The following is a 23,201-nucleotide window of genomic DNA, read 5'->3' as shown; positions in this document are numbered from 1 at the left end:
CTTAGCATTCAGGAGAGGTAATAGTTGACCAGAAATGCTAGATGCCATTTTTTTTTACACTACCACATTCTGAGTATTGTGATAACTTAAATTGCTAGGTTAAACATTTTAAATGTGAGTTAATTTCTGCTGGTTTCTACAAGTAGGGTCATCACTACTTCGTCACCCTTCACCCGAGTTGTCTCGACTGATCTCAGCCCACGGCTCTCTCAGCAAGGGTGAAAGAAACTTCCAGTGGCCTGTGCTGGCATTTGTTATCCAGCATCATGACCTAGAGGGCCTGGAGGTGGCTATGAAGCATGCACTCCGCAAATCAGCCTGCAGGGTGTTTGCCATGGAGGTCAGCGTCTTCCTGTCCAAAATTGAATAATGCAGTCACTGTATTAAAATCCATGTAAAAGACATGTATTCAAATCCTTATCCAGTTATCACATTTGACTTGAAAAGTTAAGTCAGAAGTTCTGGGAACTCTTAACAAACCTTTTGTTCTGCATTTCCTTTTCAGGCTTTTAATTGGCTGCTGTGTAATGTTACCCAGACCACCTCCCTCCATGATATCCTGTGGCACTTTGTGGCATCTCTGACTCCGTCTCCCTTTGAGACGGAAGAAGAGGAGGAGGAAGAGAACAAAGGGAACAAGGAGAACCTCGAGCAGGTGTGGCCTTACGACAACACTGCTAATGGTTTATTAAGAAGTCACTATTGACTTAAGATGAAGAGGTTTTTCTGAAACAGGATGTTTTTCTTCTTGTTCTCACAGGAGAAGGATTTAGGTGTCTGTGAGCACCCCCTGTCTGACATTATCATCGCAGGAGAGGCGGCTCACCCGCTGCCCCACACCTTCCACCGTCTGCTCCAGACCATCTCTGACCTCATGATGTCACTTCCCAGTGGAAGCTCACTTCAGCAGATGGCCCTCAGGTATCTTTCACCTGTTCATAGAGACCTCCTGTAAATGTGCTAAAAAAAAAAGTGATGGTAAATGATGGCAAATTTTGCACATGCGATCTCAACTAACATTGTCTGCATAAATGTACAAAGTATTTGTTTGGCTGTTTCATTAGATGTTGGAGTCTTAAATTCAAACAATCAGATCATCAGTTCCTGCACCAGAGTAACGTATTTCACCACATCAACAACATCCTGTCCAAATCAGATGATGGGGACAGTGAGGAGAGTTTTAACATCAGCGTACAGTCGGGATATGAAGCGATCAGTCAGGTGGGAAACTTTCCATTACCTTCATCTGCGTTGATCGACAACAAAGACTTTCTTTCCTGTTGCCTTTAGATTAATTCATTTGATATAAGCCAAAATCTAAATGAGCTTAAATCGCAATTAAGGTATTTTACATGTATTGCAGGAACTTTGTGTGGTGACCTGTCTGAAAGATCTGACCAGCGTGGTAGACATTAAAACGTCCAGCCGACCAGCCATGATTGGCAGCCTGACTGATGGCTCCACTGAGACGTTCTGGGAGTCTGGAGATGAAGATAAGAACAAAACAAAGAGCATCACTATCAGCTGTGTCAAAGGCATCAATGCGTCATATGTCTCTGTCCATGTCGACAACTCTCGTGACATTGGAGTGAGTTTGTGAACTGTTGTTCTTTCAGTTTTTCTATCCATTCTTTCCCAGTCAGTATATTAATACCACTGTGTTCAAAGTGCATAAGGCCTATATAACGTCCAGACCTTCAGATATGAAATTTTGTCACATTTTTCTAGTTTGAGTTGATTGTTTTGTAAAATCATTTATTTCATGTATTTTTAAACATCTGGTAATTTATATAACCTGTGCTTTGTGTTCTGTCAGAATAAAGTCACGTCATTGATATTCCTTTGTGGGAAGGCTGTGGAAGATCTCTGCAGAATCAAACAGGTGGGACTTTAATGACTCTGTGAACCTTTTTATAAAAAAATGCTCTTTTAATGCATCCTCTGGTGATCTATAGTTCTGCATATGACATTAAGTCAGTTTGAAAAAGGCTTGTTTCACGGAAAGGACTTTTTGTTGTCTCAGATTGACTTAGACTCGAGGCACATGGGCTGGGTGACCAGCGAGCTGCCTGGAGGAGACCACCACGTGATCAAGATCGAGCTTAAGGGTCCTGAGAACACGCTTAGGGTACGGCAGGTCAAAGTGCTTGGCTGGAAGGAGGGCGAGAGCATCAAGATTGCTGGGCAGATATCAGCCAGTGTAGCTCAGCAGAAGAACTGCGAGGCTGAGACGCTGCGTGTCTTCCGCCTCATTACATCACAGGTGAGGCCGAAAACCTTCTCAAACAGCTCAGGAAGGCACAAACCGCAGTATGGTTCCATTACCAATGTACAGCAAACTCGTTCTCAGATATCGTCATGTTTGTGTGTTTGTGTAGGTGTTTGGGAAACTAATTTGTGGGGATGCAGAACCAACACCAGAACAAGAAGAGAAGAACCTGCTCTCCTCACCCGAGGGTGAAGACAAGGTCAGTACCAGCATCTGTTGTGTTTGGTGGCTCGTTACTACCATATCAAGTGCTGAAGCCTAAGACGAAGTTGTTCAATTATGTAACAAATGTTTCATCTTCAGGCTCCATCTGATGCTGACTTGAAGGAGCACATGGTTGGCATTATTTTCAGCAGGAGCAAACTGACCAACCTTCAGAAACAGGTAACTCTCGGCTCTCTCTAAAACCAAGCAAGCTGCCTAAAAATCCATCCAAGATGGCAGAGAACGTAAAAGAAGTGTTGATTATATGTACCAAATAAGTTACAAAAAATCAGCAAAAACAGTTCTGTCTTAGTAAAAATGGATTGTTTAACCAATATTTGTGCTTTATTAGGTTATAATTTTCCGTGGTAAAATGGATTAGTAATGAATGTATGAATACATGAAATACATGGACACCCATACGTTTGGGAGGAAAAAAGCATAATATGTTTTGTAGGGTTAATTGCAATATTTTATAACCACTATAAAGTAATTGTATAGTGACATAAATATTCATAACCAAACCATTTTTAATGGTTAGCATTTTGGCAAGTCTTACCTCATGCTCATGTTTTATTTGAACAGTCACATATGTTCCAGTCGCAAAAGTTGTCACCAAATTATTCCACTTATTAAGTTGTGATGTATCAAATACTGTTTCTGGGTCCAGCATTTCAACAGCCGTTATGAGCATTTTTTTATTTATAGCACATATTTAGGCTAAGTTTAAAAAATAAATAATCACTGTCAGAGCACCTGATTTTTCTGTATTGAGATAAAGGTAAGAATTATGATTTATTAGTGTTACATCACACCGTGAGTCTGTATTCGCATCATTTGTTGCTTTTGGGATCTGGTAGAGCAGTTTGAGCCAGTAACAGTGGTGCGTGAGATCAGACTTACGTGGATTGTGAGTGCTTTTCGTGTGAGGAAGAGTATTATTATGATGCAATTTGTAGAGCATTATATATCCATTCCTTATGAGGTTCCATTTCAGGCAGTAGACAGCCAGCCTTTTCCTGTTCCCAAGTCTCTATAAAACAGCAGTTACTCATCACCTGACTGTTTGTGTCCTCAGGTGTGTGCCCATATCGTCCAGGCCATCCGTATGGAGGCCACGCGTGTGCGGGAGGAATGGGAGCATGCCATTTCCAGCAAGGAGAACGCAAACTCCCAGCCCAGTGACGACGACGCCTCCTCTGATGCGTACTGCTTTGAGCTGTTGTCTATGGTGCTGGCCTTGAGTGGATCTAACGTTGGGCGGCAGTACCTGGCCCAGCAGCTCACCCTACTGCAGGACCTCTTCTCCCTCCTTCACACCGCCTCGCCACGCGTCCAGAGACAGGTTTGTAAATGCCTCGTGAACTGAATATGTCTTGAACTTGACTTTCTAGAATCAGGATCTGCAATGCAACACTGTTCTTGCCACGCAGGTGACATCACTGCTCAGACGCGTTCTTCCTGAGGTCACTCCCATGCGCCTGGCCAGCGTCATCGGCGTAAAGGCTCTACCACCAGCAGACATCAGTGACATCATCCACTCCACCGAGAAGAGCGACTGGAGCAAGCTGGGCATTTTAGATATGTTTCTGGGCTGCATCGCCAAAGCCCTCACTGTGCAGCTCAAGGCGAAGGGCACTACTATAGTTGGCACAGCTGGCATGGCTGCAGGCAAAGGAGTCACTACAGTCACCCTACCCATGATCTTCAACTCAAGGTCAGCTTGCTCGCATTCTGCCATTTTCAAATTACACTGCCTTGGATCATATTTGCTAAATGAAATCCAATACTTGTTTCTTACTAATTTTGGGCTGTTGATTCTAAAAAGAATGTCTTTTTTGCTCTAGCATGTTACACTTTTCCACAGAATATCTGCATTTCGTAGCGTTTTTGCTTCCGACAACCATATGTATGGTCACCAGAAAAACTGCCACAAAGATATGATGCTTATCTTCCTCTGAGCCAGATTCAAACTATTTGTTAACAATTTGTCACAGACTATTTTTACATGTGTGAATAATTCTTAAAATCTGATTTAGATTTTTTTCCACTCTTGTTTTTTTTTGAAGATGCAGGGATGTTTAAAACACAGGGTCTGAAATTATCTTATTAAGGGTCTTAACATTTTAGAAATGTATATTTAATAACTTTGTTTCTATTTTTGTCTGTTTGTGCAGCTACATACGACGTGGAATCAGTCACTGGTGGATGAAGGGCTCCACTCCGCCTCAGATCGCTGAGATTATTATTAAACTTGTCAAAGACATGGCTGCTGTGAGTAATGATGGCCCGTCTTATCCCAAACACCTTTTCTGTCTTAACAATATGCAGCAGATTTTCTGTTCAGCTGCATGTTTATAAATTATATTATATATAATCTTGCACTTTGTAACCTGATCTCCTGCAGATGCGTTTTAATTAGGGCTGTCAGTCGATTAAAATGTTTAATCTAATTAACTGCGAATTAAATTTGGCTGTGAAATTACCTACAAAAGATCATTTAAAGTCATTATTGTGTTAAATGAGAAAGTATCAAGTAGACATTACGAATACTACCTTTAGAAATAAATATTTTACTTGATTCAACATAAAATTTATTACACATAAACGTTTAGGCTACAACAGCCTAACAGAAACTATGGAACATAAAAGAAGATAATTTGAGAAACATCAACCAAAACAGCTTTGGTACCAACAGTCTTCAAAATACCTTTGTATGTTCCACACAGAAAGTCATACAGGTTTGATATGACATGAGGGAAATTGATGACAGAATTACATTTTTTTGGGGGGTGAACTGTCCCTTTAATTTTTTTTTTTTTTTTTAATGAAATGATACTCTAAATAAGAAACTTATGGAAGCTTGTTTCCGCCACTGGATAAAAAAAAAAAAAAAAAAAAACAAGGTAATTGCGACTTTTTATCTTGCAATTCTGACTTCATAACTCGCAATTGTGAGAAAAAAGAAAGTCAGAATTGCGCAATTCTGAGGTTTTTTTTTTTTCTCAGAATTGCGAGTTATAAAGTCAGAATTGCAAGTGTTTATCTCGCGATTTTGACTTTATAACGAGCAATATTCTGAGAAAAAAAGTTAGAATTGTGAGAGAAAAAGTCGCAATTACCTTGTTTTATTTTTTATTTAGTGGCGGAAACGGGCTTCCATAGAAACTCAAACTGCCAGCAGGTGGGGGTAAATGTGTTTTTGAGTCATTCATTCATTCAATTCAAAACGCGGATTTATTCAGAAACAAATCACCGCTGTTTTGCTCTGAGACGCACAACAATTCTGGGGTGGCTTTAAGGGCAGTGGCTTCAATTGTATAAAATATGTAAAAATGACATACAGGTCTGGGGGCGTGGCCAGTGCGTTAACTGCAGTAAAATATTTTAATCGTGTTTTTTTTTTTTTTTTTTTTTTCACAACTAATTAACGCATTAAACTGACAGCCCTAGTTTTGATACATTTACAGAAATGGTCCCTCCTCATTTAAGCGTCTTTTTACCCCAGGGCCACCTCTCGGATGCCTGGTCGAGGGTCACAAAGAATGCTATTGCTGAGACCATCATTGCGCTCACTAAGATGGAAGAGGAGCATCGCTGTCCAGTGCGCTGCATCGCCACCACTCGGGTACGCTTCATCTGTTACAACTGAACATTTCCCAAATAGGTCAGTATTGCTCAGGATCCTTCACCTGGAGGTTCAGGGGTGATTGGCTGGTGGAGTTTACCAGTCATGTAATCTGATATGGGTCAGCAGCACAACTAAATATCACTTGGTTAATTTTATTATCTAGAGGAATATGAACAGGACACCCAATGCCGTAGAAAACCTGGATATATGTAAGAACTTGAATTTAAATTTAAATCGTTCTTCTTCAGCTATGGCTCGCATTGGCCTCTCTGTGTGTGCTGGATCAGGACCACGTAGACCGACTGTCTTCAGGACGCTGGATGGGCAAAGATGGGCAGCAGAAGCAGATGGTATGGCACACTGGGCCTAATAGGCCTCTAGGGTGCTATAAAGCACAATCAGTGCAATAGTACATTTAGTCCTTCTCTTTACCTCTTCACTCTGACGTTTAATTCTCAGCCCATGTGTGATAACCATGATGACGGGGAGACGGCAGCCATCATTCTGTGTAACGCTTGTGGAAATTTGTGCACCGACTGCGACCGCTTCCTCCATCTCCACCGCCGCACACGGACCCACCAGAGACAGGTGAACCTGAACACTCACACACAACTAATCATCAACACATGGATCAATTATACTCCATGTCCAGGGTTGGGAATCAAGAACCGTGTAACTGTTGCCTAGTTGTTCATATGACACCATGTTGTTCAAAATACTCACAGGGGACAGAGTTAATATAATACATGGTGCTTTAAAAAATATGGTACCATTTTAAGTTTGTCATAACACGTTATATGTTGTGTGCAGGTCTTTAAAGAGGAGGAAGAGGCCATTAAGGTGGACCTACATGAAGGCTGTGGTAGAACCAAACTCTTCTGGCTCATGGCGTTGGCCGACTCTAAGACCATGAAGGCCATGGTGGAGTTCCGTGAGCACACAGGTGACTTCCTCTTCCTGTAATAATGTTTAATAATGTAGAGAGAAGAAGGGGAAATGTGAATGCTGCAAACGGGACTCAAACTTTGTCCATTTAAACACCGCAGTTTTCCTTTTGTATGTTTTAGAGCTATAGGGCCAGTTTTACTAACAGCTTTCGCCGATTAGAGCTGAAATGGTGTGGACACAGTTATTTTTGCGCCTGACCTTATTGAATATGCATTTATAGGAGTTTCCCTTTCAGATGCTAAATTTATGGGAGGAGAGTATTCAAATGAATCACACATCACGTTTTACTAATGTTTGCGTTCATCAAAGTACTGGTATTTGTGTCATTTATTTAATGTCGCCCAAAAAAGCATGTCTTAAACTGTTTTGCGCTTGAAATGGCTGCAGTCATTGTTGCTGGAGGAGGCTGCGCATGGTATATTGCGTTAGTTGATATGTAAATGAGATGTTGCGTCCGTCTTCTTTATTTTGCGCATTGTTAGTAAATCACCCACAATTTTGTAATTGTGCTCTCGCGCTGATTTGCCCTGTTTGGTAAAATTGGCCCTTATTTTGCAAAACCTCAAGCTGTAGAGAATGGTGCTAGTTATGCCAAGGTCATGTGTTTGATTGCCAAGTCATTAAGTGTGTACCTTAAATGCATAAATGTAAAAGTATATTAAACTCTCAATCAGCAATTATGCCTGCTTGCTATAAAATCAAATATAATATATAATATATAAAATTAGCTGTAAGTAACACTATTATGTGACAGCTCTTACTGTAGATTCTTATATAGGTCCTTCTCAAAAAATTAGCATATTGTGAAAAAGTTCATTATTTTCCATAATGTAATGATATAAATTATTATTTTTTAATATATTTTAGATTCATTGCACAACTGAAATATTTCAGGTCTTTTATTGTTTTAATACTGATGGTTTTGGCATACAGCTCATGAAAACCCAAAATTTCCTATCTCAAAAAATTAGCATATTTCATCCGACCAATAAAAGAAAAGTGTTTTTAATACAAAAAAAGTCAACCTTCAAATAATTATGTTCAGTTATGCACTCAATACTTGGTCGGGAATCCTTTTGCAGAAATGACTGCTTCAATGCGGCGTGGCATGGAGGCAATCAGCCTGTGGCACTGCTGAGGTGTTATGGAGGCCCAGGATGCTTCGATAGCGGCCTTAAGCTCATCCAGAGTGTTGGGTCTTGCGTCTCTCAACTTTCTCTTCACAATATCCCACAGATTCTCTATGGGGTTCAGGTCAGGAGAGTTGGCAGGCCAATTGAGCACAGTAATACCATGGTCAGTAAACCATTTACCAGTGGTTTTGGCACTGTGAGCAGGTGCCAGGTCGTGCTGAAAAACGAAATCTTCATCTCCATAAAGCTTTTCAGCAGACTGAAGCATGAAGTGCTCCAAAATCTTCTGATAGCTAGCTGCATTGACCCTGCCCTTGATAAAACACAGTGGACCAACACCAGCAGCTGACATGGCACCCCAGACCATCACTGACTGTGGGTAGTTGACACTGGACTTCAGGCATTTTGGCATTTCCTTCTCCCCAGTCTTCCTCCAGACTCTGGCACCTTGATTTCCGAATGACATGCAAAATTTGCTTTCATCCGAAAAAAAGTACTTTGGACCACTGAGCAACAGTCCAGTGCTGCTTCTCTGTAGCCCAGGTCAGGCGCTTCTGCCGCTGTTTCTGGTTCAAAAGCACATGCCTGTGCACGGTGGCTCTGGATGTTTCTACTCCAGACTCAGTCCACTGCTTCCGCAGGTCCCCCCAAGGTCTGGAATCGGTCCTTCTCCACAATCTTCCTCAGGGGTCCGGTCACCTCTTCTCGTTGTGCAGCGTTTTTTGCCACACTTTTTCCTTCCCACAGACTTCCCACTGAGGTGCCTTGATACAGCACTCTGGGAACAGCCTATTCGTTCAGAAATTTCTTTGTGTCTTACCCTCTCGCTTGAGGGTGTCAATGATGGCCTTCTGGACAGCAGTCAGGTCGGCAGTCTTACCCATGATTGCGGTTTTGAGTAATGAACCAGGCTGGGAGTTTTTTTAAAAGCCTCAGGAATCTTTTGCAGGTGTTTAGAGTTAATTAGTTGATTCAGATGATTATGTTAATAGCTCGTTTAGAGAACCTTTTCATGATATGCTAATTTTTTGAGATAGGAATTTTGGGTTTTCATGAGCTGTATGCCAAAATCATCAGTATTGAAACAATAAAAGACCTGAAATATTTCAGTTGGTGTGCAATGAATCTAAAATATATGAAAGTTTAATTTTTATGATTACATTATGGAAAATAATGAACTTTTTCACAATATGCTAATTATTTGAGAAGGACCTGTATATAAGTGTTTTCTTCACATTCAGGGTTTTCATTGGAATTTTTTGTTTTGTTTTGTTCATTATTAATCCTACACAGTCAACTACACTCGCCTCTGAGACTGTAAATACAGCTACAGGTCTGGAACAGAATAGTATTAAATGTATGTTAAATGTTAGATAAAAGATTTAAAAAAACAGAGCAATTCCCAACAGTGATGCTTTCCCTCCCACTATTTAAATATCTGTGGCATTTCTGTCACTTTTGGTGGCATTTTTGCCCCGGGGACTGCATAATTTCTGACCCCTAAGCGCTAGGCCACAGCTGTGATGAGTCCTATTTCCAGTATTCCTCTTTATTTGACTAGTGGCTTTATTTTATTGCTATTATAGCTTAAATGACATTGTACCGTCCTTCAGGGAAACCAGCTTCCAGCAGTTCAGACGTCTGCCGCTTCTGTGGCACCAGGAACGGCACAGAGCTGTCTGCAGTAGGAAGTGTATGTTCAGACCAAGACTGTCAGGTATTTGCTCAAAATGCCACTTTTTTGGCAGAATGATATGCTTTTTTTTTTTTCTTTTTTTTTTTCTTTTTTTTTTACACTTTCTGTAAAATTATTTCCTGGAACTGATTTCATAAGCATACTTATGTATTTTATCTGTTGTGTAGGAGTATGCAAAGCTGGCCTGCAGTAAGACTCATCCGTGTGGTCACCCGTGTGGAGGGGTCAAAAATGAAGAGCTGTGTCTGCCCTGTTTACATGGTTGTGACAAAACCGCAGTCTGTCTGAAACAGGACGCTGATGATATGTGCATGATTTGCTTCACTGAGGCTCTGTCTGCTGCTCCAGCAATCCAGGTACAGTAGAATACAGACACTGCGTGTGATGGTATATAGAGGATATAGTGTTACATACATACAGTGTAACTATCTGTCCTGGTTTATTTGCAGCTGGACTGCAGTCACGTGTTCCATCTTCAGTGCACAAGAAGGGTTCTGGACAACCGCTGGCTTGGGCCCAGGATAACCTTCGGCTTCATGTCTTGCCCTATTTGCAAGGTAAATAAGCTAGTCTGGACTCACTTTGAGGTAAAAGTCAAGCTGAGTGGGTAATCAGAATATAATCAAAATCACACTATTGCTTAGTGAGATTATCTAATCGCCAAGATTGCATTTTAATTAGACATATGTTCTGTGTCAAAGTGAAGGGCACTGTGTTCATTTACACGTGAGCAGCTCATGAGTCTGTGTTTTCAGAGTCTCAGCGCAGCTCGCTTCACACGAAATAATTGTCAACAAAAGAGAAGCTACAAGGGCTTTTGAAAGTCAAGTAATTAAGTGATAAATATTAGTATTGTAATTTCACAGTTGTATAATTATTATTCTTAAATACTTGAATTTTTACTTGATGAAATAATAGTGGAACAATAGTAATTGTTCTTAGTTTGTTTCATCTTACAATGTAATATTGTAATCCTAATAAAATAATAATAGAAATTATAATAATATTTTAGAATTAAAAAGAAATTGGCTGAATTGTACAGCTCTGCAAAAAAAAAAAAAAAACAGCAAATGTGAAAAAATAAAATCACATTATAAATCGCAATAAAAAAATGGCAAAAATCACAATTTGATGCATCTTTCCTGTTTCCGCATTTCTTTTTAGAACAAAATAAACCACTCTGTCCTAAAAGATCTGCTTGACCCCATCAAAGAGCTGTATGAGGACGTGAGGAGGAAGGCTTTAATGAGACTGGAGTATGAAGGACTGCACAAGAGTGAAGCCATCACAACGTCTGGAGCTCGATTCTACAACAACCCCGCTGGATTTGCCATGAACAGATATGCTTACTACGTCTGCTACAAGTGCAAAAAGGTTTGATCTTCACGAGTGATCTTGTAAAGAGAACAGTTGGGTTTGAGTGAACTGTCCCTTTAAGGATGTCTCTGTTTACTGTGAATAGAGTAAAAAAACATGGTTGACAAAAACGATTAAACGCAGCTCACTCGTGTAGCGCAAGAGCTATTTGCTATTTGCCAGCATGAAATGAGATTTAGACTGCCATGCTGCCATAATGAAGCCATTTCTCCAGCTGTTGTGTTGACAGTGTGACTTCTGACTCATCCAGGCCTATTTCGGGGGAGAAGCTCGCTGTGATGCCGAGGCAGGACAAGGTGACGATTATGATCCCCGTGAGCTCATCTGTGGCGCTTGCTCAGATGTGTCCAGAGCACAGGTCAGTGTGCTTACATGTTTGTTTATGATTCTGTTTTTAAGTCGAGTCAAATCACCTTTATTTATATAGCGCTTTTAACAATACAGATTGTGTCAAAGCAACTGTATAACATTAATTAGGAAAATAGTGTCAATAATGCAAAAAACACACAATAGACTGCAGCAGAAAAGAGTCCAGAAACCCAGTTCAGTTGTCCCAAAGTCAGTGGCTTTTTCTAAATGCCTAAAATAAAATTTGTGGTTAAAAACAAGCTCAAGATTTTTTCAAGTGTTTTTTCTACACCATAAAGTACATCAGTAATACCCTACACGTGATTTTTTTTTTAATCACACTGACATCATGACATCAATGACATCATCACACTGAATAGGAAACTCGTCTACTCTACAGTCTCATTGAGTTCATACTCGTGCTTCTGCAAACTCTATTAACTCATGACTTGAAAGAGTTGTCTAAAGCTGAGTGATAGTGACGTTGAAGTCGTTTCAACCTGGTGCAGTTTGTTTTTAGCCTCACTTTAACTTATGACTTCTGGTGAATGTATTTAGGCTTCAGAAGTTCATTTGTGAGGATTATCACGTAAGAATCTAACTTTTGTTTACTTGTTTACTGTGATAATCCAAAAGCCTGTTGGCTTTTTGTTGAGAAAACGCGGGTGATGCAAACTTTCGGGTTGGCCTACAAAAAAAGTGCTCTATTATACTTCATCCAGGGATTGTTCCATATTAACATTCGTGAGGTCTGCGCATCCAAATGATTTAGTTTTACAAATTGAAATGTTCACTTGGGAGATCAGTGTGATGCAATGGCTCAGTCATGGCTGCTCTTCAGTTTATCAGCACGTCTGTTTTCAATCAGCTCAATGGTTTTTCAAGTTCATCTCACATTCAAGCACATGAATTTCACACTAAAATATCTAAACTTTTTTTTTTTATATATATTTATACATATTTTATATATACATTTATTTGTATTTTTTATTTTCAAATATTCTTAAAAATATTATTTAAAAAAAATTGCTTTTATGAAATTAATCATATCATCATGAATTATAACATTATTTTCATGACAGTTAAACACATTTACCTCTGAAAACCTATTGTTTTTGCATTATAAAAGTGTTGCTTCAGTTTCTGTTTTCATGCGATTGTTTGTAACGGCGAATCACAGCAGAACAGAGAGAAAGAGTTTGTTTACACCTCATTCTTTTTGTTGCAGATGTGCTCTAAACACGGGACAGATTTCCTGGAGTATAAATGTCGTTACTGTTGCTCTGTGGCTGTGTTTTTCTGCTTCGGGACGACACATTTTTGCAACGCCTGTCATGATGATTTCCAGAGGATGACCAGCGTCCCAAAAGAGGAGCTGCCTCATTGTCCTGCTGGTACAACACTTAAATGCTTGAATAACAAAAAAAAAAAAAAAAAAAAGTCCCACCACCATTTTTGGTCTGTCTGAAACTCGCGTCTTGTTGAATCAGGCCTTTGTTCCATTACAAGCTATTATTAAGACAACATGTTGACTACAGTTTCTTTCTTCCCTCACAGGACCAAAAGGAAAACAGTTAGAAGGAAGCGAGTGTCCCCTGCATGTGGTCCATCCTCCCACCGGAGAGGAGTTCGCTCTGGGCTGCGGCGTGTGTAGAAATGCCCATACCTTCTAAACACCAGGGTCCCGTAATGATCGCCCTCTATATATTCACCCTCCTGTGGCGGCCGACTCCCTCTTCAGCGCAGCCCGAGAGCAGATTTACCGGACGTCCCGTTTTGAGGGGGCTGTGACACGCCGCTGGGCTCCAGGGTGCATCCTCCCTCTCTTTAGACACAGAAGAATTTAAAAAAAGAACAAAAAAATAACGTTGTGACGTGTTTGCATGCAGCCGTTGTAACCCTGCGGCTTGTATAAACGTTGCACACCTGACCATTGAAGGGTAACAGTGTACGGAGGATTTTGGGATCCGAGACCACACGGATGGGCCACGATTTCAGCTTCTCGAATACAGATTTAAGATTTTATTGTTGTATGTAAACTGACTTTGTTTTCGTAATCCTGTACAGTATTCCTTCACTTTGGAGTGCATCACGGTTAAGATTCAAAAGCTATAAGAGGACTTTAAGAATGTGACGCTGGAGGAAAATAGTGTACGATTTATCTAATCTTGTATATAATGGCAGTAACCCTTCATATGTGTATTCCGGCGTTGCTACTCTCTTCACTTCAGTTTCGTTTGATCTTCTGGGTTATGTTTTGAGCCAGAACTTTTAATGAAGTGCAATACTGGGCGTGCCTCCTCGCAGATGTAAACATATGGAATGTATGTCAATAAAGCCACTGTACATTTCGATACAGTGATACACATGCTGTTTGTTGTGTTTTCCCCGGCAAGTGTTGTGTCTTTTATTTATTTAGGTCGTTATCGAGGGCCATGTTGTCTGCGGTGTCTGCTTTTTTGTCTCAATGACGTGGTATAAACCCCTGTTTTCTGTCATTTTAAAAACGAAGGTGAGTATGTTCTGCTTTTGTATTGTAAGAACAGGACTCCTCGGGGCCAGTCTTCACACCAAATCAAAGGACCGTGAGGCACAAGAGCTAGATTAGAAACTGTGGCTGTTTAGTGGTTGTTTTGGAGGCATATAGGAAGGATTGTTTGGGGGGGGGGGGTCAACAGCTGCTGTAAAAGACATAAAATTGCAACTTGTGAATCTGCTTTGTATTATTATCTGTGGATGGAGCTGAATGGTGTTAATAAACCGGGTTCTCTGTTCAGCAAGGTACATTACAAAAGGAGTGTCCTGTGCTTTTCTTTCGTTTCTCATTCATTCCTAAAAACACGCAAGCTCGAAAATGAAAGTAATCTGTAGACAAAGCGGATAGCATGGCTCCTGTCCAGATGTTTATATGACTAAACACACACCAAACCAACCAATACACATGATTGATAATGTTTAATTATTAATTATCTTTTACTTAATCTTTTAATTATTAATATACATATATGTATATGTATATGTGTATGTGTATGTATATATGTATGTATGTATATATGTATATATGTATATATGTATATATGTATATATGTATATATGTATATGACCCTCATGAACTAATAATTAGAATCAGATTAAAAGCGTCTACTCGTAAATGTCTATCATAAGAACAAACAGAATACTGTTCTAAGAAGGGTTGATCTTTCCGAGTGCGCGCCCCCTGGAGGAAGAGTCCAGGCACGCGGACACACACAAACGCACGCGCGCGCGCTCGCCCGACTCAACAACAACAGCAGCAGCAGCGCCATTTTCAGCGGCGGAGGAGGCGGGGACGCTGGGATCTCCCGCGGCACACAGTGACAGCGCAGCTAGAAGTAGGTCAACCAGCGAGATCGGCGAGACGTGCGCACACAGACTCCCGAGAAAACAACAAATAACGACACAAATCCGCGCTCGTTCGTCGCCAATGCGTGTGCGCTGCGCCGCTCTGATGTGCTCAGCTTCCGGTCCCGGTTGACGTTCAGACAACTTAATCAGGATTTTGCTTATTTTTCATTGTTTGCGAGCTCGGTGAGGAGATAACACGAGCAGCGCGCAGAACAGGTAATTTGGGATTCGCAGCGGCGCAGTAAGGCTGTTGTTGGCTTGATCTGTTAACTTAACTCGATCACTGTCTCTGTGACTAAGTGCATGTGTGCAGTGTGTTTATTGGATTAATGTTGTGTTTATTCATGGAGAATATCTCATCCGTGGCAGCTCGTGATAATTGAAATGACTGATTGCTGGTCAGTCTTCGAGTTTTTACGCAACTTAAAATTGCTTCGAACACACTTTGAGCGAAATGTGTCTTTTTTAATACAATAAATACGCTTTCCATTGATGTCAGGACAATATTTGGCTGAGATACAACTATTTAAAAATTTGGAATCTGAGTGAATGCAAAATATTGAGAAAATCGCCTTTTAAGTTGTCCAAATGAAGTCATTAGCAATGCATATTACTTATCAAAAATTAAGTTTTGATATATTTATGGTAGGGAATTAAAATATCTTCATGTTACATGATCTTTACTTAATATCCTAATGATTTTTAGCATAAAAGAAAAATCGATAATTTTGACCCATGCAATGTATTGTTGGCTATTGCTACAAATATAATGCTCAAAGCCATTTAAACTTAATAAATATAGCTAAACCTGTAAAATAATCTCGTTTTAGGATGCACGTGCTTCTCTGCATGTTTGCATCTGCCACTGTGTGTTTGCATTGGGTCTGTTTATACTTCTCGTCTTCTTTTGCTTCACAGCTCTCTCAGGCCCTCAAGAATGAAAAGGAGGTTGAGCGGAGACTGTGAGGACAGCCCCTCATCCTGCGAGGGGCCGGCGGAGTCCTGTAAGAGGGTCAGACAGCCCGCGGAGGACTCTGGAGATGTGCTGCCCGACTGGGCTCGACTGCCACAGGAGATCCTGCTCCACATCTTCCAGTACCTGCCTCTCCTCGATCGCGCCTTCGCCTCGCAGGTGTGCCGCGGCTGGAACGAGGCCTTCCACATGCCCGAGCTCTGGAGGTGCTTTGAGTTTGAGCTCAACCAGCCCGCCAGCTCTTACCTGAAGGCCACTCATCCGGACCTAATAAAGCAGATCATAAAGAGGCACTCCAATCACTTACAGTACGTCAGCTTCAAGGTGAGAGGCTCACGAGGAAGAGGACGGTTACCGGCTGGCTCCACAGTACAGCTCACAAATCAAGCAGACCTCAAAGGGATGATAGTACACCCAAAAATTACATATCTGGCTAAATTTGGATGGCAATGGAAACCAAAACTGTTTGGTTACCAGGTGTACTATCCCTCCCAAAAATGATAGGATTAGGGATGTAGAATATGCTCACGCAGAATATGTACTAATGAACAGCCAATATGTTAATAATAGGCATGCTAATAGTAATAAGCAACTAGTCGATAGTGAGAATTAGTCCCTGTACTAAAGTGTAACCAAATGTCCATTGCATTATAAGTGCACGTAAAGAAAATATTATACTGATATATTAATAGTGCCGGGCAATGATTAGTCGTGATTAATCGCATCCAAAATAAAAGTTTTTGTTTATATAATACAGTATATGTGTGTGTATTGTCAGTATTTATCATTTATATGTAAAGACACACACATATAGGATATTTTGAAAATATTTACATGTATATATTTATATTATATATAAATATATTTAACATAAAAACAAGTGCTGTCAAACGATTAATCGCGATTAATCGTATCCAAAATAAATGTTTTTGTTTACATAATATGTGTGTGTACTGTGTATATTTATTATGCATATATAAATACACACACATACAGCATATATTTGAAAAATATTTGCATGTATTTACTTATACATATTTATATTCATATAAATTATATATTTAAATATATTTAATAGAAAAACGTAACATATTTTTCATAAATATATACGTGTGTGTGTATTTATATATACATAATATATATACACAGTACACACACACATTATGTAAAGTAAACAGAAACTTTTATTTTGGATGCGATTAATCGCGATTACATTTGACAGCACTAATATAAACATAACATATATTTCTTAAATATATACATGCATGTGTGCGTATTTATATATACATAATAAATATACACACATATAACGTACACAAAAACTTTTATTTTGGATGCGATTAATCGTTTGCCCAGCACTAAATATTATAGATATGTAGACTTGCTTTAATTAAAAGTCAGTGGATGTGCATCTAACGGCTGTTTTACAGTAACTCATCTGATCAGTAGCTGAGCGTGTGTGGTCTGTGTGCACAGGTGGACAGCAGTACAGAGTCAGCGGAGGCTGCGTGTGACATCCTGTCTCAGCTGGTCAACTGCTCTCTGAAGACGCTCGGGCTGATCTCCACCGCACGGCCGAGCTTCATGGAGCTGCCGAAGGTATCAGGACGTGTGTTGTTATGGCTGAGCTGTGTGTTGGGATGATGGGTCGGCTTGTTTCCTGATGTCTGATTGTTTCCTCTCTTCAGTCACACTTCATCTCTGCTCTCACCGTGGTGTTTGTCAACTCCAAGTCTCTGTCGTCTCTGAAGATTGACGACACGCCGGTGGATGATCCTTCGCTCAAGGTGCTGGTGGCCAACAACAGTGACACACTCAAGCTGTTGAAGATGAGCAGCTGCCCACATGTTTCTCCTGCAGGTACGACTTACTGATCCGCCGCCGGAATGTGAGGATATCTGGGGAACTGTGATTTTAGGATGTCGGTCAGTCCAGGAAATATACTCGACGCCAAATTCGGTGGCTTGAGCACATACTTTTAATTAAAAAATGTTTATTAATTTTAATTAATAGTATTAATTATTTAGTTGTAGTTATTAATAATTATTTTAAATATGAATATTCATAATAATCATTTTAATTGGAATATAGTGTTCAGTATATATTCTCAAGTAAATTTACATTTTTCTAATATTCGGATGATTAATATGCAAAAAATAATTAAATGGTGACTGGTGTTTAAGTAAACATTCAGAATAAATACATAAGTAATCAAATGTAAAACAAACTACTAAAACCATCGTTCAGTATTTTTTAAAGAAGTTAATACTTTTATTCAGAAATTATACATTAAGGTGATCAAAAGTGACATTTATAACATTACAGAAAATTTAAATAAATGCCGTTCGTTTAAATTTTGTTCATCAAAGAATCCTGAGAAAACATTTATCATGGTTTTCACAAAAAATATGTAGCAGCACAAATGATTTCTTGAGCAGCGAATCAGCATTTTAGAATGATTTCTGAAGATCATGTGACACTGATGCTGAAAATTCAGCTTTACATCAGAAATAAATTACATTTTAAAATATATTCAAGTAGAAAAGAGTTGTTTAATATTGTGGAATATTATTACAGTTTAACTTTTAGCCTTGGTGAGCATAAAAAAAAAAGCTTTCAAAAACATTTAAAAACAAACTACTAACCCCAACTTTTAAACAGCAGTGTAAATTGTAGAAATAGAAAAAAATCAAAACATTGAACTTAAAATATTGGCCATTCACACGCTGGGCTATAATGACCTACTACAGTTTATAGTTATAGTTTAAAAGTCTCACAATGTCATTGGTCTGTGACTTGTGTTGTTCAAACTCATGTTTCTTGTTCTGAGTCATGTGCTGCTAATAAACAAGGTGTGTACAGGCAGAAGATGATAACAAAGTGTGTTTACAGCTTATTGACGAGACTGGATGGCCAACTCCGCCCTGCTCCTCATAGAGACTACTGGAATTATTGTAATAAGTGCACGCCAGTATTTTCCCGCTGCTTGGACTGATGGTGCTACAGATACAGAGAAATGATCTGATGAAGCCCAGATGAGCTCCTCCTGTATGGCAGATATACAAAAAATAGAAAGTGACAACACACTTTCCATGATGTTTGTTCTTGTTAGTCCCTGTGGTTTTAAATGAATAGTTCACCCAAAATAGCAATTCTGTGATCATTTACTCTCACTTGAATCCAGACCTGTGTAACTTTCACTTTCAAGTGGAATCCAAAAATGAAAGTTGAAACAATGTCCTGAGGTTTCCATATGGTGGAAGTAAATGGGGACTGGTGCTGTTAAGTTTCAAATCGACAGAACAGTACATGGAGAAGTACCAAGTCTTTCTAAGCCATTTCATGCAAAACAGAGAGTAACAAAGCAGTTTAATAATAAAGCAATTTAATTCCTTATTCACCAAAAATCTCCCCACTCCAGAATCAAAAAATTAGTTTACAAAGTTTGTATGGACTACAAATATGGAGCACTGACAGCAAACACCATTAGGTTCGTTCACATTAAATGGATAGTTCACCTAAAAATGAAAATTACCCCATGATTTACTCACCCTCAAGCCATGTTAGGTGTATATGACTTTCGTAGAGTTCTTTTAAAAAATGTCCTGGCTCTTCCAAGCTTTCTAATGGCAGTGAATGAGGGTTGAGATTTGGAAGTCCAATAAAAGTGTATAAATGGTATAGGTTTATAAATGTTTTCCTTACAAATCTGATAAAATGGCACGTGTTGCATTTACGTATGAACGTTATAATAAACCCAAACCCACAACATGCGGAGATGGAGTTTGAGATGCTCCACACATCATAAATAACAGTTCGTCAGGACTCAGGAGTGGTATTTACTGTGAACGGAGCCGCTCCGACACACACGATCGTAACCTACATGCATAGAAAATAATTAAAGCACATATTAAACCTGCATTGCATATATTTATTTAATCGAAATGTAACATTTGTGAATTCACAGTGGCATTGTGCTTTATTATGATTTTTAAATGGGTTTAATATATTACGCAGCCATGGAAAATGGTCTTATAATGCGTTTCATGGATTCTCATCCATGGAATGCACCACTTCTGGTATTTTGCCAGTTACTCGACTAGGGATGGGTGATATGGGCTTAAAAATATATCGCAATAATTTCTGACAAATCTCTACATATAAACAATCTAAGGCTTCGTCTGTGTTCTTTCCATTTACTGCATTTTAATCATCATCCAAACAAAGATGCAGCATACATGCAGCATGAGCAGCTTTTAATCCAAATTTTGAAATTATACAATCTAATTTAAAGCGAAAACAGAATGGCCTGACTTGAGTTTTGTGGAACTATACTACATTAAATGTATCTGAATGAAACAGCAGAGGCTCTGAATGAGACACAAATTCACTTTCTGCCAGCAGGTGGCGCTTATGAACAGCAATGATACAGTGTTTCCTGGGTTACCTCTGAAAAACAAAGCAGAGCTGCGCTTATGAACACTACTTTTTTGTTTATTTGCATCGTTCAGAGGCAAGATGAGAGGAAAATACCATGATTTTTCAAAATCGATTACTCGAATTGATGGGTTACCTCTGAAAAACAAATCGACAGCCCTAGTCATCGCTATCGTAACACAAAATTATCAATGATTTTAAAATACAGCTGTGAAACTCGACTTATTTAGATCATACAGCTGTGCCTTGTATATTATTTGTAGTGTCTAGTGCAGGTGAATCTCATCAGTGTGCTGTTGTTGCAGGTATTCTGTGCGTCGCTGATCATGGCTCTGAACTATCACTTACTGAGCGACGAGCTGCTGCTGGCGCTGTCCTCCGAGAAGCACGTGCACCTCGAGCATCTGCGCATAGACGTGGTGAGCGAGAACCCCGGCCAGCAGTTCCACACCATCAAGAAGAGCAGCTGGGACGCCATGGTGCGCCATTCGCCCAAATTCAACCTGGTCATGTACTTCTTCCTGTACGAGGACGAGTTTGGGCCCTTTTTCCGCGACGAGATCCCCGTTACGCACCTCTACTTCGGCCGCTCGGTCAGTAAAGAGGTCCTGGGCCGCGTGGGCATGAACTGTCCGCGTCTGGTGGAGCTGGTGGTGTGTGCCAACGGTCTGCGGCCGCTGGACGAGGAGCTGATCCGTATCGCCGAGCGCTGCCAGCACCTGTCGGCCATCGGACTGGGCGAGTGCGAGGTCTCCTGCAGCGCTTTCGTGGAGTTCGTGAAGATGTGTGGCCGCCGTCTCTCTCAGCTCTCCATCATGGAGGAGGTGCTCATCCCAGACCACAAATACAGCCTGGATGAGATCCACTGGGAAGTGTCCAAGCACCTCGGGCGCGTTTGGTTTCCAGATATGATGCCCACCTGGTGAAATGTTCATCTGTTGTGTTCAGAAGACCACAGGAAGTAATCAGACTGGGACACCTGTAAGCCTTTGGACTCGATGGCTTTTTGTTGAGTTTCACCGTTGCTTTGATTTGAGATGTATATTCCCACAGTGCTGTAATGAATGTGGACTGTTGTAAAGGGATAGTTCACGCAGAAATGAACATCATTTACTCACCCTTGAGTCCTTTCAAACATGTATGATCTTCTTCTGTGGAACATGAAAGAAGATATTTTGAAGAATGTTCATATCCGTTTTGGTGTCCATTAACATCATTGTATTGACACACACACACACACACACACACAAAAACACTTCACAGAAGAAAGTCATACAGGTTTGTAGAATGACATGACATGGCATATTATTATTTTTGGATGAACCATTTCTATAATGGCGTGTTGTGGCATTTAATGAGAAAATATAACATTTCACCTTCATTATTAAAACACAAAAAATTATAATCATATTAAATTAGATGTTGCATCAAACAGAGATGAAGCCCATTTAAGGACCATTAAGATTTTTGCCTTAAATAACAATTAAGCATTTTTTCCAATATCATCTCTTTGACATATTAATCCCATTAGCTACTCGTTACTGCAATAAAGTAATTGCTACAGCTCTAATGTTATTTAATCGGCAGTGCAACACAATTCACTATGATCTATATATTAAAAAACTGCCAGGATCCAAGTAATTTTACAATATAGATCACAAAATTAAGCTTATTTGTGAAAAATAAGTTTGCGTTATTGATTTTTGAGATGTAACATATCCTGCGCTCTGTTTCCCAAAAGCATGGAAAGCTCCATTGGTGGCGATGGGTCTACGATGTTCTACGGCTTACGATGCTTTCGGGAAACAGCCCTGGATTTTTTGTAAAATTTACTAATTTATCTTCTTCTTATTTTGTTTGCTCTGGACATTTCCTTTATAAAACTGAATCAAGGATTGCTGTACATGGAATAACATGTTTATACTGCAAGTTATATTTTCAGGTTATTTTGCAGGAAAAAAAATTAGACATTAGACATTAGAAAGCTGTTTTATTTAGATGCAGATATCATTATTCATGGATTTAGATGAACAGGCTCTTTGTCTTTGTTGACATTCTCAGCAGATGCTTCACTGTTTCTTAGTCCCGCCGTGCATCTGTATCTGTCTTCAGTGGCTCAACATTTAAGCAACTAACCATCGATTTACCAAATGCTTGTCTACAAGGAAGTTGCATCTCGTGTTTTGATTAATCTGACCAATCTGAAGGCTACTCTGTGTAGCAGGTTCTCCTAGTGGCATGAAAAGCCATAACACAAGTGAGAGCGGTTGTCACTTGCCAACTAGTGGCCTCTCACGGTGTTCACTAACCAACACCAAAATAAAGATAAAAAGAAGTGGGTTGGGCTTTTGGTTTATGTAGATAGATGATTAACTATATTTTATGTGATTTAAACATGTTGTAATATAACAGGTTTGGTATTGCAGTGCTTTTGTACAAAGATGTATAGTGAATAATACGCACCTTATATATATATATATATATATTATATATATATATATATATATATATATATATATATATATATACCAAATTGAAATCTCTCTTTCTGGTGGTTTAGTTGCTCATATTTTGGTGTAGCAGGGAACAATAAAAGCATATTTTCAAGGTATGTCAGCAAGGAAGGAAACGAAAGGATCAGTGTTTGGCTCACAGCACACTTGTGTCCTCAGATTTGGAAGAATATAGTAAAAGCAATTTAGGGATACAATGAAGCGTTGATTGGTTTCTATTAGATTGCATGAAGAATGTTGAGCGATGATGGGATACGACCACATAATGAATGAATTAGTCTGGATATG

At 39.6% G+C, this 23,201-nt stretch overlaps 2 protein-coding genes across 21 annotated transcripts in view; both read left to right on the top strand.

Annotated features, from left to right (window-relative positions):
• Positions 1-13,974, top strand: part of mycbp2 (MYC binding protein 2) — a 99,678-nt gene extending 85,704 nt beyond the window's left edge. For 15 of the 20 annotated variants that reach the window (XM_042730781.1, XM_042730773.1, XM_042730779.1 and 12 more), the window contains 23 exons: positions 141-340; positions 506-655; positions 761-921; positions 1,065-1,221; positions 1,364-1,588; positions 1,817-1,882; positions 2,024-2,263; positions 2,379-2,468; positions 2,573-2,653; positions 3,552-3,818; positions 3,907-4,190; positions 4,651-4,747; positions 5,982-6,101; positions 6,353-6,454; positions 6,564-6,692; positions 6,915-7,047; positions 9,799-9,902; positions 10,049-10,237; positions 10,331-10,438; positions 11,046-11,255; positions 11,509-11,616; positions 12,835-13,000; positions 13,164-13,974. In XM_042730781.1, the coding sequence (XP_042586715.1) occupies positions 141-340; positions 506-655; positions 761-921; positions 1,065-1,221; positions 1,364-1,588; positions 1,817-1,882; positions 2,024-2,263; positions 2,379-2,468; positions 2,573-2,653; positions 3,552-3,818; positions 3,907-4,190; positions 4,651-4,747; positions 5,982-6,101; positions 6,353-6,454; positions 6,564-6,692; positions 6,915-7,047; positions 9,799-9,902; positions 10,049-10,237; positions 10,331-10,438; positions 11,046-11,255; positions 11,509-11,616; positions 12,835-13,000; positions 13,164-13,279 (3,503 nt within the window). In that variant the 3' untranslated portion in view covers positions 13,280-13,974. The remainder of the gene's footprint in view (positions 1-140; positions 341-505; positions 656-760; positions 922-1,064; positions 1,222-1,363; positions 1,589-1,816; positions 1,883-2,023; positions 2,264-2,378; positions 2,469-2,572; positions 2,654-3,551; positions 3,819-3,906; positions 4,191-4,650; positions 4,748-5,981; positions 6,102-6,352; positions 6,455-6,563; positions 6,693-6,914; positions 7,048-9,798; positions 9,903-10,048; positions 10,238-10,330; positions 10,439-11,045; positions 11,256-11,508; positions 11,617-12,834; positions 13,001-13,163) is intronic. The other 5 variants (XM_042730792.1, XM_042730790.1, XM_042730776.1 and 2 more) reach the window with 1 other exon arrangement.
• A 900-nt stretch (positions 13,975-14,874) lies between these two features.
• On the top strand, positions 14,875-21,656 carry fbxl3a (F-box and leucine-rich repeat protein 3a). The gene is given in 6 exon segments (XM_042730769.1): positions 14,875-15,206; positions 15,909-16,287; positions 17,440-17,562; positions 17,652-17,823; positions 20,706-20,724; positions 20,726-21,656. Coding segments are annotated over 5 exon segments (1,275 nt in total). The 5' UTR covers positions 14,875-15,206; positions 15,909-15,927; the 3' UTR covers positions 21,327-21,656.
• The last annotated feature ends 1,545 nt before the right edge of the window (positions 21,657-23,201 follow it).

This window comes from Cyprinus carpio, chromosome B9 (assembly GCF_018340385.1).
Source record: "Cyprinus carpio isolate SPL01 chromosome B9, ASM1834038v1, whole genome shotgun sequence".
NCBI classification, from domain to species: domain Eukaryota; kingdom Metazoa; phylum Chordata; class Actinopteri; order Cypriniformes; family Cyprinidae; genus Cyprinus; species Cyprinus carpio.
This window is presented reverse-complemented; position numbering and strand designations above follow the sequence as displayed.